At 41.7% G+C, this 15330-nt stretch overlaps 1 protein-coding gene across 1 annotated transcript in view; it reads left to right on the forward strand.

Moving 5' to 3' along the window:
• zgc:173742 (DNA topoisomerase I, mitochondrial) overlaps window positions 1-15330 on the forward strand; it is a 33278-nt gene that overhangs the window by 1669 nt on the left and 16279 nt on the right. The window contains exons 2-10 of the mRNA XM_064930074.1: window positions 148-276; window positions 1016-1091; window positions 4863-4912; window positions 9772-9897; window positions 10071-10140; window positions 11138-11262; window positions 11366-11481; window positions 12752-12873; window positions 15183-15305. Of these exons, the coding sequence (XP_064786146.1) occupies window positions 161-276; window positions 1016-1091; window positions 4863-4912; window positions 9772-9897; window positions 10071-10140; window positions 11138-11262; window positions 11366-11481; window positions 12752-12873; window positions 15183-15305 (924 nt within the window). The 5' untranslated portion in view covers window positions 148-160. The remainder of the gene's footprint in view (window positions 1-147; window positions 277-1015; window positions 1092-4862; window positions 4913-9771; window positions 9898-10070; window positions 10141-11137; window positions 11263-11365; window positions 11482-12751; window positions 12874-15182; window positions 15306-15330) is intronic.

Below are 15330 nucleotides of genomic sequence, written 5' to 3' on the forward strand. Positions count from 1 at the left end.
ACGTGAATTTTTGAAAATGCACGTATGTAACGTTTGTCATTTTTACTGCACTTCCATGCTTGTCAGGTTAGCGCTGCCATCTGAGTTAACAAACCATTCTGCACCAAGCAAATCATTCTGCTAGCTAATGAACGGTCTGTATTACAGTGCTCTGTAGGAGATGGGCGGAGAGAAGAATGTTGCCCAAGCCAAAGGAGGGAAGGCCAAAGCGAAGACACCAAGACAGAGGCTGAGTGATAAGGAAGGAGGCTCGGGTGGAGACGCACCTAGGAAAAGGTGAGTCCAGACAGTGACATACAATATCCTATATTATGTACAATATCAATATCAGTAACTAATCAGTATAGGCATCCATGAAATTGTCTTCCTCACTATCTCTAAGACCCAAGTAGTACATATTGCACTAGCTAGGCCTAATCTGAAACATATGTTCACTGCAGCATTCACTTTTATTTATTTTTATATCTCATTTTGTAAAGATGGTCTTTGCATGTAGGTAGTTAGACACTACCTTTCCACGCACTGCATCCTAACTTTCTTCTATACTTCTGAATTACAGTTAACTGAAACAACAGTCAACATCTTCCCAATATTATACACATCACAGCTCTGTGGTGTAGACACACAGAATGTTGCAAAAAAATGGAGAGAAATTAAGTCCCCAAACAAGCCAGCAATTGTAAATCTAGCAACGTGCTACAATGTGTGTGGATGCCTGCTTTCATTACCCAGAGTAGGGTACTCCATCTTTATATTAATACATTAATTCTCCTTGATATTGGATGCATTATATGAGCAAACAAATGAATCCAGAGTCATCTGTCACTGGCATGTGTAATTAATGGGATGAAAGAGAAGAATAGACACCTGTAAGCATGACTGGCAGCAGCCTTCTGTGACAGTCCCTGATGATATTTCATGGCAGACTAGAGTTAAGCTGGAGGTACCAACTCGGGGAGAGAAATATGACAATCTCTATTTTTCTCCCTGTCTTTCTGTTCTGATGATCTGACAGTACAAAGCCCAATAAGGAAAGAACTAAAGCCACAGCAAAGTCTCAGCGGGTGGAAAAAGTAAAAGTTCAGAAAAAGGTAAGTACCTTTTTCTTAAATCATACACTACATATTGTGTGTTCGTAGTAGCCTAATAGTTATGGTAGTGGCGCTATCAACAGGAGCAGCTGTAGTAGTAGCAACAGCAAGTAGGCCTAAATCACCACCGCTACAGCTTATGGGACTTACATTTGTACCACTGGATAGTTTTTCCTGAGAAATTTGACTGCAGGTTACATCTTCCCAGCCTGTGCTGCCAGCGTGTCCCTGTGTGAACCCCATGATAGTTGATTCCAAAAGCTCTCCAAACCAGCTAAATGGATTTCCTGATACTGTACTGGACTGGTGCCCAAGGTCCATTATCCTCATACTGAATCTCAACATAGGGGTTTTCTCATACAGTGCCTTCGGAAAGTATTCAGACCCCTTGACTTTTTCCACGTTTTGTTAGGTTACAGCCTTATTCTAAAATGAATTAAATATACGTTCTCATCAATCTACACACAATAACCCATACAGACGAAACAAAAAACAGGTTTAATTGTTTTTAGCATATTTATTAAAAAATATATTTAAACATACCTTTTTAGTATTCAGACCCTTTGCTATGACTCGAATTTGAGCTCAGGTGCATTCTGTTTCCATTGGTCATCCTTGATCTTTCTACAAGTTGATTGAAGTCCACCTGTGGTAAATTCAAATTGATTGGATATGATTTGGAATGGCACACACCTCTCTATATTAGGTCCCACAGTTGACAGTGCATGTCAGTTAAAACCAAGCCATGAGGTCAAAGGAATTGTCTGTAGAGCTCTGAGACAGGATTGTGTTGAGGCACCGATCTGGGGAAGGGTACCAAAAAGTTTCATTCACATCATTGAATGTCCCCAAGAACACAGTGGTCTCCATCATTCTTAAATGGAAGAAGTTTGGAATCACCAAGACTTTTCCTAGAGCTTGCCACCCTGCCAAACTGAGCAATCAGGGGAGAAGCGGCTTGGTAAAGGAGGTGACCAAGAAACCGATGGTCACTCTGACAGAGCTCCAGAGTTCCTCTGTGGAGATGGGAGAACCTTCCAGAAGGACAACCATCTCTGCAGCACTCCACCAGTCATGCCTTTATGGTAGTGGCCAGCCAGAAGCCACTCCTTAGTAAAAGGCACATGACAGCCCTCTTGGAGTTTGCAAAAAGGCACCTTAAGGACTCTCAGACCATGAAAAACAAGATTCTCTGGTCTGATGAAACCAAGATTGAACTCTTTGGCCTGAATGCCAAGTCTCACATCTGGATGAAACCTGGCACCATCCCTATGGTGAAGCATGGTGTTGGCAGCATCATACTTTGGGGATGTTTTACAGCTGTGGGGACTGGTAGACTAGTCAGGATCAAGGGAAAGATGAATGGAGCAAAGTAGAGAGAGCCGTGATAACCTGCTCAGGACCCCAGACTGGGGCGATGGTTCACCTTCCAACGGGACAATGACCCTAAGCACACAGCCAAGACAACGCAGGAGTGACTTTGGGACAAGTCTCAATGTCCTTGAGTGGCCCCGCCAGACCTGAATCCAATCGCAAATCTCTGGAATGACCTGAAGATGGCTGTGCAGCAATGCTCCCCATCCAACCTGACAGAGCTTGAGGAACTGCAGAAAAGAATGTGAAAAACTCACCAAATAAAGGTGTGCCAAGCTTGTAGCGTCATACCCAAGAAGACTCTAGGCTGTAATCGATGCCAGAGGTGCTTAACAAAGTACTGAGTAAAGGGTCTGAATACTTTTTATTTTATTTGTTTGCAAAAATGTCTAAACCTGTTTTTGCTTTGTCATTATGGGGTACTGTGTGTAGCTTGATGACGGAACAAAAACAATTTAATCAATTTTAGAATAAGACTGTAATGTGGAAAAAGTCAAGGAATACTTTCCAAATGCACTGTACATATTACGATTTATTTTTGATTGAATTGCTACGTTATTCACAGGTCCATTGTTTCTTGATACGTGTCAATTTACTTAGTAAATTATTTTGTCCATTATATAGATGAATTCTGTATTAGGTCAAATCACCACTTTAAGTACCTCTTTGCGGTGTCTGTTTTTGTCCAATATGAGTATTTACAAAAAATATATAATCAGTGGAGGCTGCTGAGGGGAAAAGGCTCATAATAATGGCCGGAAACCGAGTGAATTTGGTGTATTTGCTACCATTCCACTGATTCCGCTCCAGTCATTACCACGAGCCTGTCCTCCCCAATTGTTGTCCACACCTATTCATTCAAAGGTTTGTTCTTATTTTTACTATTTTCTACATTGTAGAATAATACTGAAGTTATCAAAACCATGAAATAACACATGGAATCATGTAGTAACCAAAAAAGTGTTAAACAAAAAAAAGTTCTTCAACATTCTACTTCTTCAAAGTAGCCACCCTTTGCCTTGATGACCGCTTTGCACACTGTTGGCATTATCTCAACCAGCTTCATGAGAAATGCTTTTCTAACCGTCTTGAAGGAATTCCTACATATGCTGTGCACTTGTTGGCTGCTTTGCCTTCATTCTGCGGTCCAACTCATCCCAAACCATCTCAATTGGGTTGAGGTCGGGTCATCTGATGCAGCACTCAATCACTCTCCTTGGTCAAATAGCCCTTACACAGCCTGGAGGTGTGTTTTGGGTCTTTGACCTGTGGAAAAACAAATGATAATCTCACTGAGCTCAAACCAGATGGGATGGCGTATCACTGTAGAATGCTGTGGTAGCCATGCCGATTTAAGTATGGCTTGAATTCTAAATAAATCACTGACAGTGTCACCAGCAAAGCACACCACCACCTTCATGTTTCACGGTGGAAACCACACATGCGGAGATCATCTGCTCACCTACTCTGTGTCTCACAAAGACACGGCGGTTGGAACCAAACATTTCTGATTTTGACTTATCAGACCAAAGGACAGATTTCCACCGGTCTGTCCGTTGCTCGTGTTTCTTGGTTTCTTTGCAGAAATTCGACCACGAAGGCCTGATCCACACAGTCTCTTTTGAACAGTTCATGTTGAGATGTGTCTGTTACTTGAACTCTGAATCATTTATTTGGGCTGCAATCTGGGGTGCAGTTAAATCTAATGAATTTATCCTCTGCAGCAGAGGTAACTCTGGGTCTTCCTTTCCTGTGGCGGTGCTCTTGAGAGCCAGTTTCATCATGGCGCTTGGTTTTTGCAACTGCACTTGAAGAAACTTTCAATGTTCTTGACATTTTCCAGATTGGCTGACCTTCATGTCTTAAAGTAATAATGGACTGGCCTTCTTGCCATAATATGGACTTGGTCTTTTACCAAATAGGGCTATCTTCTGTATGCCACCCCTACCATGTCTCAACACCACCGATTGGCTCAAATGCATTAAGAAGGAAAGAAATTACACAAATTAGCCTTTATCAAGGCACACCCTTCAATTGAAATGCATTCCAGGTGAATATCTCATGATGCTGGTTGAGAATATGCTTAGTGTGCAAAGCTGTCAAAGGCAAAGGGTGGCTACTTTGAAGAATCTCAAATATAAAATATATTTTGATTTAACACTTCTTTTTGGTTACTACATGATTCCATATGTGTTATTTCATTTTTGATGTCTTCACTATTATTCTACAATGTAGAAAATAGTAAAAATAAAGAAAACAACCTTGTATGAGTAGGTGTGTCCACATTTTTGACTGGTACTGTACATGCAGACCACAAACTGAGTTGAGTGAAGAGCTTGAGTATTTTATCTTTTGTGCTGAGCTCTGACTTGTTTTTCTGTTTTCCTTCTATATTAGGTCAAGGCTTTCAAAACGGAGAGCGTGGAGAGCTTTGATGATGATGTGAGGTGGGCATTTTCCTCTGAGACTGCATCCTGTTAACAGTATTGGTAATGAGAGAGCCAGCTAATTGTCATGGCTTTGCTCAACTACAGCTCTGTTGAAGTTGTGTGGCTTGATATCGCTCAAAATGTCACATTTCTGCTGCCATTGGAAATGTAGTTTTAATCCACTAACGTTTCAAATGGTAAGGAGGTGATCAAAATTAATTATTGTGATTTGGATTTCCAAGAGCCTGGACAGGATCCATTCCCCCTTTTTTTTTCAGGGAGTGTTTGCTGTCTATCAAAATGTATTTCCTGCTGTATTGAAGAAAAGTGCCTGTGACTCGTCAGAAAAGCAATGCATTAAAACCCGCTGTGTTCTGAGGGGATGGATGGTGGGAGTTTAGGCTAGGTCTGGAAGGGACAATCCGCTACAGATAACAGTATCGGTTTTGCTTCCTTATAGTCACACTTACAAAGTGAATGACATATACAGTTAATTCTCTGTTTATGGACTCTCTCTTAGACTTACTCAGGCTGTTTCTCCCTCACAGACGAACCTATTGGCATTTCAACATTTTCCTAATCCTATTGAAGTCTACCTCTCTTGCTTAGGAAATGGAAAGAATATGTTGATTTGCCATACAGGAATGAGTTGTTCAGATGAGTGCGGTGACGTTCAGACAGAACGTTGGAAGAAACTGAGAGAATATCCAATCATTACCCATCTGTACTGTTGCCGGTGACAAGAAAAGGGGGTGAAGTGAAGGGTTGGAGGTCCTTAAACGGATAGGTTGGGATTTTGGCAATTTACTTCCCCAGATTCACAAACTCGTAAATACCATTTTTAGGTATCTGCATGCAGTTTGAAGGAAGTTTAATGACTGGATGTTCCTGTAGACTTCCAGTCGTTGCGCTAACGCTAGTTAGCATTGGCTTGCAAAACTACCTCTCTATTCCTTCATACTGGACACAGATACATAAAAATGGTATCAATATATCTGACTATTGGGAAGTATATAAAGGACCTCTGACAAATTCTCAAACTATCCCATTAAATGCATTATCTGCGCTGCCAACTCTCATGCATTGGGCGCGAGTCACGCATTTCTCCCTGTTCACACACCACACCTCTTTCTCACGCATTGAAAAAAAGTTCCCTATTTAATATTTTGAATTACTCCACTGTGAATTCAGTGTGTAACTTTTTTTTCTTCAAATCGGAGCATATGCACCTGCAATTCTACATCATGAGTGTTGTATCTGCACCAGCTTCACCTGGTAGATCCATCATTTTCCTGCCACTGCACTGTGAACCGCGGCAGATTGAAGCTTGTGATTGGTTTAGTAAGGGTCCGGGACCAAGGCGATTGGATGCGCATTTGTAAAGACGCCCCTCACGATTTAGAGTGGCGTGCAGTCACGGCTGACTGGACAGGCATGTTCGCTCTCCGCTTATCAAAGTTTATAACCTCAATTGTCAAAAGAGCAGCACGGCAACTTGTAGTGCTATTTTTGTCTATAATTGTTGCAACTTGCTTTATGTGTGATAATATAGCCTACTACTAGGGATTTATTCCACAATTTAGATTAGCCCCAGATCTATAGCCCACATGATTCCCCTTGTTTGATCATTGGCAATTTAGGACTAGGTTGATAAGGCTATAACAACGAAAAGGCAGCATTTAGAATAAATGTTGTTAGGGTGACCTGATTTGTGTAACTATATTATGAACACTATTTTGCCCTTACAAATTGTGAACCCAAATGTAACTGATTCTAGTAGTCAGTTGTACAACTGAATGCATTCAACTGAAATGTGTTTTCCTCATTTAACCCAATCCCTCTGAATCAAAGAGATGCGTGGGGCTGCCATAATTGACATCTGTCTTCAGCGCCTGGGGAACAGTGGGTTAACTGCCTTGCTCAGGGGCAGAACAACAGATTTTTACCTTGTCAGCTTGGGGATTTGATCCCACTGCAACCTTTTGGTTACTGGCCCAACACTCTGACCACTAGGCTACCTGCCGGGACAATACATCAAAGATCAGTTGGGTTTGGTGTAGCAACAGATTTAGGCTATGTCGTCTTCAGAAGATCTTCTGTAATTTGTTTGGTCTTACACAATAGCTGATGGAAGTCACTAGAACAATTCCCTTCCCCTACAATGGGCTAAAATATAGACTAATTAGTGTGCTTATCTCAGCAAGAACACTTGTTATTCCCCTTAAATAATAAAATAAGTAACTTCTTAATATTTCTTAAGAATTCTTCTGGTGTAATTGGTCTATTCGATATCTGATTTGCCATCTTGTCCTCAAACTCTTTTTAAAATTATATTTATTTTCAATGAGGGCTGTGCATTTTTGTAAGCATTTATGGACAGTTTTGAAAACAGTGTGGTGTGGCTGTCATAAAATGAGAATAGGCTATATTGAAATGGCCCTTGCCTCAAATATCTTGCGTTTGTCATTTATTCCTACCGAAATGGTAGGCAAGATATTTTGCAGAGTAAATGTAGAGTAAAATTTTGCACATCGGCCTCAACCACCTGTAAATTTAATATTCATTTGATTTTTCTTGATGGTAGGTTAATTTTGTAGAAATTAAATTTTTGGGGGGAAAATACAGTGGGGCAAAAAAGTATTTAGTCAGCCACCAATTGTGCAAGTTCTCCCACTTAAAAAGATGAGAGCCTGTAATTTCCATTATAGGTACACTTTAACTATGACAGACAAAATGAGAAAAAAAATCCTGAAAATCACATTGTAGGATTTTTAATGAATTTATTTGCAAATTATGGTGGAAAATAAGTATTTGGTCAATAAGATTTCTGGCTCTCACAGACCTGTAACTTCTTCTTTAAGAGGCTCCTCTGTCCTCCACTCGTTACTTGTATTAATGGCACATGTTTGAACTTGTTATCAGTATAAAAGACACCTGTCCACAACCTCAAACAGTCACACTCCAAACTCTACTATGGCCAAAACCAAAGAGCTGTCAAAGGACACCAGAAACAAAATTGCAGACCTGCACCAGGCTGGGAAGACTGAATCTGCAATAGGTAAGCAGCTTGGTTTGAAGAAATCATCTGTGGGAGCAATTATTAGGAAATGGAAGACATACAAGACCACTGATAATATCCCTCAATCTGAGGCTCCAAGCAAGATCTCACCCGTGGGGTCAAAATGATCACAAGAATGGTGAGCAAAAATTCCAGAACCACATGGGGGAACCTAGTGAATGACCTGCAGAGAGCTGGGACCAAAGTAACAAAGCCCACCATCAGTAACACACTACGCCGCCAGGGACTCAAATCCTGCAGTGCCAGTCCCCCTGCTTAAGCCAGTACATGTCCAGGCCCGTCTGAAGTTTGCTAGAGAGCAGTTGGATGATCCAGAAGAAGATTGGGAGAATGTCATATGGTCAGATGAAACCAAAATAGAACTTGTCGTGTTTGGATGACAAAGAATGCTGAGTTGCATCCAAAGAACACCGTACCTACTGTGAAGCATGGGGGTGGAAACATCATGCTTTGGGGCTGTTTTTCTGCAAAGGGACCAGGATGACTGATCTGTGTAAAGGAAAGAATGAATGGGGCCATGTATCGTGAGATTTTGAGTGAAAACCTCCTTCCATCAGCAAGGGCATTGAAGATGAAATGTGGCTGGGTCTTTCAGCATGACCATGATCCCAAACACACCGCCCGGGCAATGAAGGAGTGGCTTCGTAAGAAGCATTTCAAGGTCCTGGAGTGGCCGAGCCAGTCTCCAGATCTCAACCCCATAGAAAATCTTTGGAGGGAGTTGAAAGTCTGTGTTGCCCAGCAACAGCCCCAAAACATCACTGCTCTAGAGGAGATCTACATGGAGGAATGGGCCAAAATATCAGCAACAATGTGTGAAAACCTTGTGAAGACTTACAGAAAACGTTTGACCTCTGTCATTGCCAACAAAGTATTGAGAAACTTTTGTTATTGACCAAATAGTTATTTTCCACCATAATTTGCAAATAAATTCACTAAAAATCCTAATGTGTTTTCTGGATTTCTTTCTCTCATTTGGTCTGTCATAGTTGAAGTCTACCTATGATGAAAATTACAGGCCTCTCATCTTTTTGTGGGAGAACTTGCACAATTGGTGGCTGACTAAATACTTTTTTGCCCCACTGTAGATCAGGTGTGGGCCACCAACCCTCTTGGAGAGGGACCTCTCGTCAGGAGATTTTGAAGGGATAGTTCACCCAAATTACATTCACATTGGTTTCTTATGGACAAAGAAACTGCAGTCAATCCTGTGGTTATCCACAGCTAATATGAGCATTTTCTAACAAACAAAAATCAATTTTAATTCAGTGTCCCCCAGTTAAGGACCCCCTGGCTAGGGGTGGAGACAATGACATTCCCCATAGGAAATCTCACTCCAAGCAATTTTCAAAACTTGGCATCCCTGTTCATGATCCTGTTCCGTTCTGCCTGTAATGGGAATTAGCATCTACTGCTGTTTTCTTTCTTTTCCTTCCATCCAACCATTTGAAATGAAGCAGTACTGTAATTAAGTTGCAGTGGTGGTTGTAATGTTGATTTATTAATTTGGTCAATTTCCTTCCCACTTCCAAGGCATACTGCAGGGAAATACAAGCTTGCCGTCTTGTAATAATAATATCATCAGGCCCTTTTCTATAATGTTTAATCACTGTAATTTTGTAATTACATGTGGTCACTAAATGGTGTACTTTTGGATTGAGGTATTACTCTCTGAATAGCTACGTCTTACTGGGAAGTAAAAGGGGACCGCAGCAGGATGTGGTCATGCTTTCCAACCACTTGATATGGGAATGAAAGTGACTGGTCATTGTTCAGTGTCTCTTTGTGCTTTCCTCAGGTTTTATTTGGCTGTAAAAGAGGAGCCTGAAGATGGAGACTTTGTGCCAGAAAAGAGGGGGAAAAAGAGGAAAAGACCAGAGGATGAACCCATGGAAGGTCCCTCGTGTTCCAGTGCAACCCCAACGTGAGCAGGTCTCCCTTATTTATATGCCCTCACTCCCTGTCATTCAGTTACCCTATGACTGAGTGTTAGTAACATGCGAACATCAGTTCCACCACACCACTACCTGTTGGAGGTGAGCAAATAGTGTTGCACATTGTTGCTGTACACAGATGTTATTTGCTGCCCTTAAATAGGAAATTGAAAGAGAAGGACGGGGCAGACCCGAGGACAGAGAATAACACAGAGGGGATAAAGAAAGAGAAGGTAGGCATCCTCCCCGCAGTCAAATGTTCTAGTTTTTAGCTGTTTATGTAGTAGCATCATTTCCCCCCACTTTTCACATGAACTGAGAAGTGGAAACTATATCTGAACAAAAATAAACGCAACATGTAAATTGTTGGTCCCATGTTTCATGAGCTGAAATAAAAGATCCCAGAAATTTTCCATGTGCACAAAAATCTCTCAAATTTGTTTACATCCTTATTTGTGAGCATTCTCCTTTTGCCAAGATATGCCACACCCGTCAGGTAGGTAGATTATCAAAAAGCTGATTAAACATGATCATTACACACATGCACCGTGTGCTGCCGACAATAAAAGGCCACTCTACAATGTGTACTTTTGTCACACAACACAATGTCACAGGTGTCTCAAGTTGAGGAAGTGTGCAATAGTCATGCTGATTGCAGGAATGTCCACCAGAGCTGTTGTCAGATAAATACATTTTAATTTCTCTACCATAAGCTGCCCTCAACGTTGTTTTAAATAATTTAGCATTATGTCGAACCGGCCTCACATCCCGCAGACCACATGTAAACACGCCAGCTCTGGACCTCTGGTTTCTTCACCTGCGGCAGCGTCTGAGACCAGCCACCCGGACAGCTGATGAAGCTGAGGAGAATTTCTGTCCATAATAAAGCCCTTTTGTAGGGAAAAACTAATTTTGATTGGCTGGGCCTGGGTCTGGCTCTCCAGTGGCTGGCCTATGCCAGTCCATAGATTAGGGCCTAATTCATTTATTTAATTTCACTGATTTCCTTCATATGAACTAACTTAGTAAAATCTTTGACATTGTTTCATTTATATTTTTGTTCAGTAAATATTTTATTGTGTAATGTTAGTGCTTTGCGAATTTGACTCAGATGGGTACAGCTGAAATAACAAACAAGCTTTGTTTTGGGACATTTTACAATGGGCTCACTGTGTAAATCACCTACTGTGTAAATTGTCTTGTTTCTGTGCTGCTGTCTTGATCTCCCAGAAGCCAAAGAAAGAGGAGGCGGAGCATCCAGTCACTACAAAGAAGAAGTCAAAGGGAGAGGTTGAGGCAGCAAAAGCGTTGAAGATCAAAAAAAGAGAAGAAGAAGAGCAGCAGCGCTGGAGATGGTGGGGCTTGTTTGTTTTTCTATATGCCCGATGTGTGGGAGGTGGTTGTATGAACCTTTTTATGAAAGAGAGGCTCATTCTGAAACGCACTCTTGTCCCTCAGGTGGGAAGAGGACAAGTATGAGGATGGTGTAAAATGGAAGTTTCTGGAGCACAGGGGTCCCTTTTTCCCACCGGAGTACCAGCATCTCCCAGACAACGTTAACTTCTACTACAATGGTCAGTACAGCCCTGCTGGTCTGAAGGTTTATACTCACCTTGTCAGATCATCGACCATTTAGAAGTAAACACTTAACACTTCTCAAAGCGAGGCTCTTCACTCTAAATATCTAAGTAGATTCCCTGGCATGAGAGAGTTTCGCTAGGAAGGCTTGTAACTCACTTTCAGACTATCCAAGCATTCTGTCTGGGTCAGATTGAAAGTTGAATGTTGTTAACACTTTCTCCTCTATCTACGACACTCTGGGGAGGATCCTTCCTTTCATCATTCACCCCAGAAGATTGTTCCTCAACTCTATTGATTTGCATGGATCAACAGCTGCCCCCAAAGATCAGCCTCCTTTATTTAGGGCATACAGCCCAGGGATGTCTGGCTGTCTGGATCAAACATTTTGATTGAGAACCGTAGTTTAAAATAAAAAAAAATCCCCCCATAGTGCATCCCTGACAGCTCCTATGTCAAAAGAGTAGGTTTGATAAATTAATCCCTGTGTGTAGTGAAGTCCCTCTCTGGGGCCAGGCCTCCACAACTAATTCACCCATTGGAGTGGTATGGAATATAAATCCACAGCCACTCACTGCAGGCCTCTCTCTCTCTGGGCATTGCTTGGCCTGCTGAGCCGGCTCCTAGGGGACCTCATTATGGCGGGGAATTGCCAGGGACCTCACTATACGATATTATCACAATACTTAAGGGTCTGATACGATATGTATGCAATTCAATACTGTGATTAGTGATTCCATGGTCCAAACATGTTGCTCACCATTTGTCTGCTGCAGAGGGACAAAAGAGCCATGAGAAAACGAGCTTTGATCAGTCATGGAAATTTGAAAACAATTTGGCTCCATATTTAAAATGATGGAGAACAAGCTATGAAGGACAATTACTGGAGTTTTGGTGCAGGTACAGCCAACTAGCGCAACAATAATATAATCCCCATCACTAGTTGATATGGTGCATTTTGTTTCTGACTAAGCTCCAAAAGCCTGACTGAGGTCACAGCTCCTCTAGTCACTTGAGCTACTCATATAGTGGTGCCACTTCGCTCCCCTATTTAGAGAACATGACAAGGGCAAGATTTACCAAGCATTTGCACCTGTTAGTTTCAGACAGTAATACAAGGGGGGAAAAAGTAAACCTGAGTCCTAAACTATTCTACAACATTATATATTTTTCCCTCCTAGGACCTGCAAGCTGCTTACTGAAAATGTAGCCCAGCTAAGATTCTGGATCTTATGGAACTGTGTGTGTGATGTGCTTGTTCACCAGGTCAAGTTGTGAAGCTGGGCCTTGCTGCAGAGGAGGTGGCCCTGTTCTTTGCTCAGATGCTTGACCATGAATACACCACAAAAGATGTGTTCCGAAACAACTTCTTCAAGGACTGGAGGAAGGTGAGGAGTGAAGGAGGAAGAAAAGCCTAGAGAGACCAGCCCTTGAAACATCTTACTTTGTTTTCTAAGCTTGTTCTTGGAATAACATCAGTGGCTCAAGTTGTCGGTATAGCATATTTAAGATTTAAAAAAAATATATATATATATATATATATATTTTGGAGTTGAAAGTCCAACCGAGAACCAAACAAGTAGTGGTTGAGAAATGTGAACATGGTCCTCGGGACCCTATACTGTTCAATTAATAGAGATGTTGAATGTCCCTGCAGAGTTAACTATACTGAACAAAAATATAAATGCAACCATTTCAACGATTTTACTAAGTTAAAGTTCATATAAAAAAATGAATTAAGCCCTAATCTATGGATTTCATATGAATGGGCAAGGGTGCAGCCATGGGTGGGCCTGGGAGGGGGTGCCAGGCCCAGCCAATCAGAATGGGTTTTCCCCACAAAAGGGTTTTATTACAGACATAAATACTCCTTTGTTTCATCAGATGTCCGGGTGGCTGGTCTAAGACGATCCCACAGGTGAAGAAGCTGGATGTGGAGGTTCTGGGCTGCCGTGGTTACACGTGGTCTGCCTTAGTAAGGCTGGTTGGACATACTGCCAAATTCTCTAAAACAAATGTTGGAAGCGGCTTATGGTAGAGAAATTAACATTCAATTATCTGGCAACAGCTCTGGTAGATATTCTTGCAGTCAGCATGGCAATTGCACGCTCCCTCAACTTGAGACATCTGTGGCAGTGTGTTGTGACAACCACATTTTAGTGTTCTTTTATTGTCCCCAGCACAAGGTTCACCTGTAAGGATCATGATGTTTTAATCAGCTTCTTGATATTCCACACCTATCAGGTGGATGGATTATCTTGGCAAAGGAGAAATGCTCACTAACAGGGATGTAATCAAATTTGTGCACCAAATCTGAGAGAAATAAGCTTTTTGTGAGTATGGAACATTTCTGGGATCATATTTCAGATCATAAAACATGGGACCATCACTTTTCATGTTGGATTTCTATTTTTGTTCAGTATAGATGCAGTATGACAGACATGGGTGTATGTGGGGTGTCCTCTGTACACAACACTCCACCAGGCCCAAAGGCGTATCATGCAGAATTAATTTCGTGCTGCTTAGTGCCCAATGCTCTTGAAAATATGATTTGTGTAAAGGCATTGATATGCTAATCCAGACAAGTCGCTCCCCGCATATGAACAAATCCAATTAAACTGTTTTATTATAACGGGAAACCTCTCCTCGCCTGACTGCCCACAGTCTCCGCCCACCCGCTGCCTGTCAATCATGCTTAGAGGGAAGGTCGGTGGCTCCAAGTGTCCACACTGTCATTGGAGTGTCTGGACTGGATCTGTATAAGGGAAACTATCTCAATGTTACTGGTGCCAAGACAATGCATTAGAGCTCCTTATCCCAGATTTTTATATTTATCTATAGCTAAACTCCCCTTCCTTTAAATATGTTGATGTGCTGCTAGTCTGGATTCCTTGCTCAATGAATGTCCCCAATTATTTTTGGGGTTCTGGATTCTGGATATGTTGACATGCTGCTCTTTATAGAATCCTTCATCAAATAAGTGGAAATAAATTAGTCATATACACCAAGTGTATAAAACATTATGAACACCTCTTTCCATGACATTGACTGACCAAGTGACACTATAATCCCTTATTGATGCCACTTCTTAAATCCACTTCAATCAGTGTAGATAAAGGGGAGGAGACCAGGTTAATAATGGATTTTTAAGCATTGAGACATGGATTGTGTATGTGTGACATTCGGAGTGTAAATGGGCAAGACAAAATATTTAAGTGTCTTTGAACGGAGAATGCAACGCTGCTGGGCTTTTCATGCTCAACCGTTTCCTGTGTGTATCAAGAATGGTCCACCACCCAAATGACATTCAACCAATTTGACACAATTCTGGGAAGCATTGTGTTCCTAATGTTTTGTACACTGTACATTGACATTTACTCAAATAGGCTTCCTGATTTATGGACAGAATGAGGTGGCCATAGTGACATCCCTGGGGCTGTGCAGGCCAACTCGTCTGCTGTAGGAGGCCACATTAAAGGGAGTCAGTGTTGTCATGACATTTTACGGCAAAAAAACAACAACATTTAAATGAATCATAACTGAATAAAAGGGCTACTTGTTTAGCGTCCCTGTTGGAGGGACCTGTTGGCATTCTGTGTTTTACTAGGTAGGTCTACTCTGAAGATTTCTGATTGACTGAGGACAATTTGGTAGTGAATCTGTTTCTCGTGTTTTGTCCCTGTGTTTGTCTGAGCAGGAGATGACCCTGGAGGAGAGGGTGCTAATTAGTGACCTGAATAAGTGTGACTTTCGGGAGCTCCACGCCATGCACAAGGAGAAGGTGGAGGCTCGGAAGGCCATTAGCAAAGAGGAGAAACTGGTGAGTGGAACTTGGACAAAACAGG

The sequence above is a fragment of the Oncorhynchus masou genome, chromosome 22 (genome assembly GCF_036934945.1).
Source record: "Oncorhynchus masou masou isolate Uvic2021 chromosome 22, UVic_Omas_1.1, whole genome shotgun sequence".
Classification (NCBI taxonomy): domain Eukaryota; kingdom Metazoa; phylum Chordata; class Actinopteri; order Salmoniformes; family Salmonidae; genus Oncorhynchus; species Oncorhynchus masou.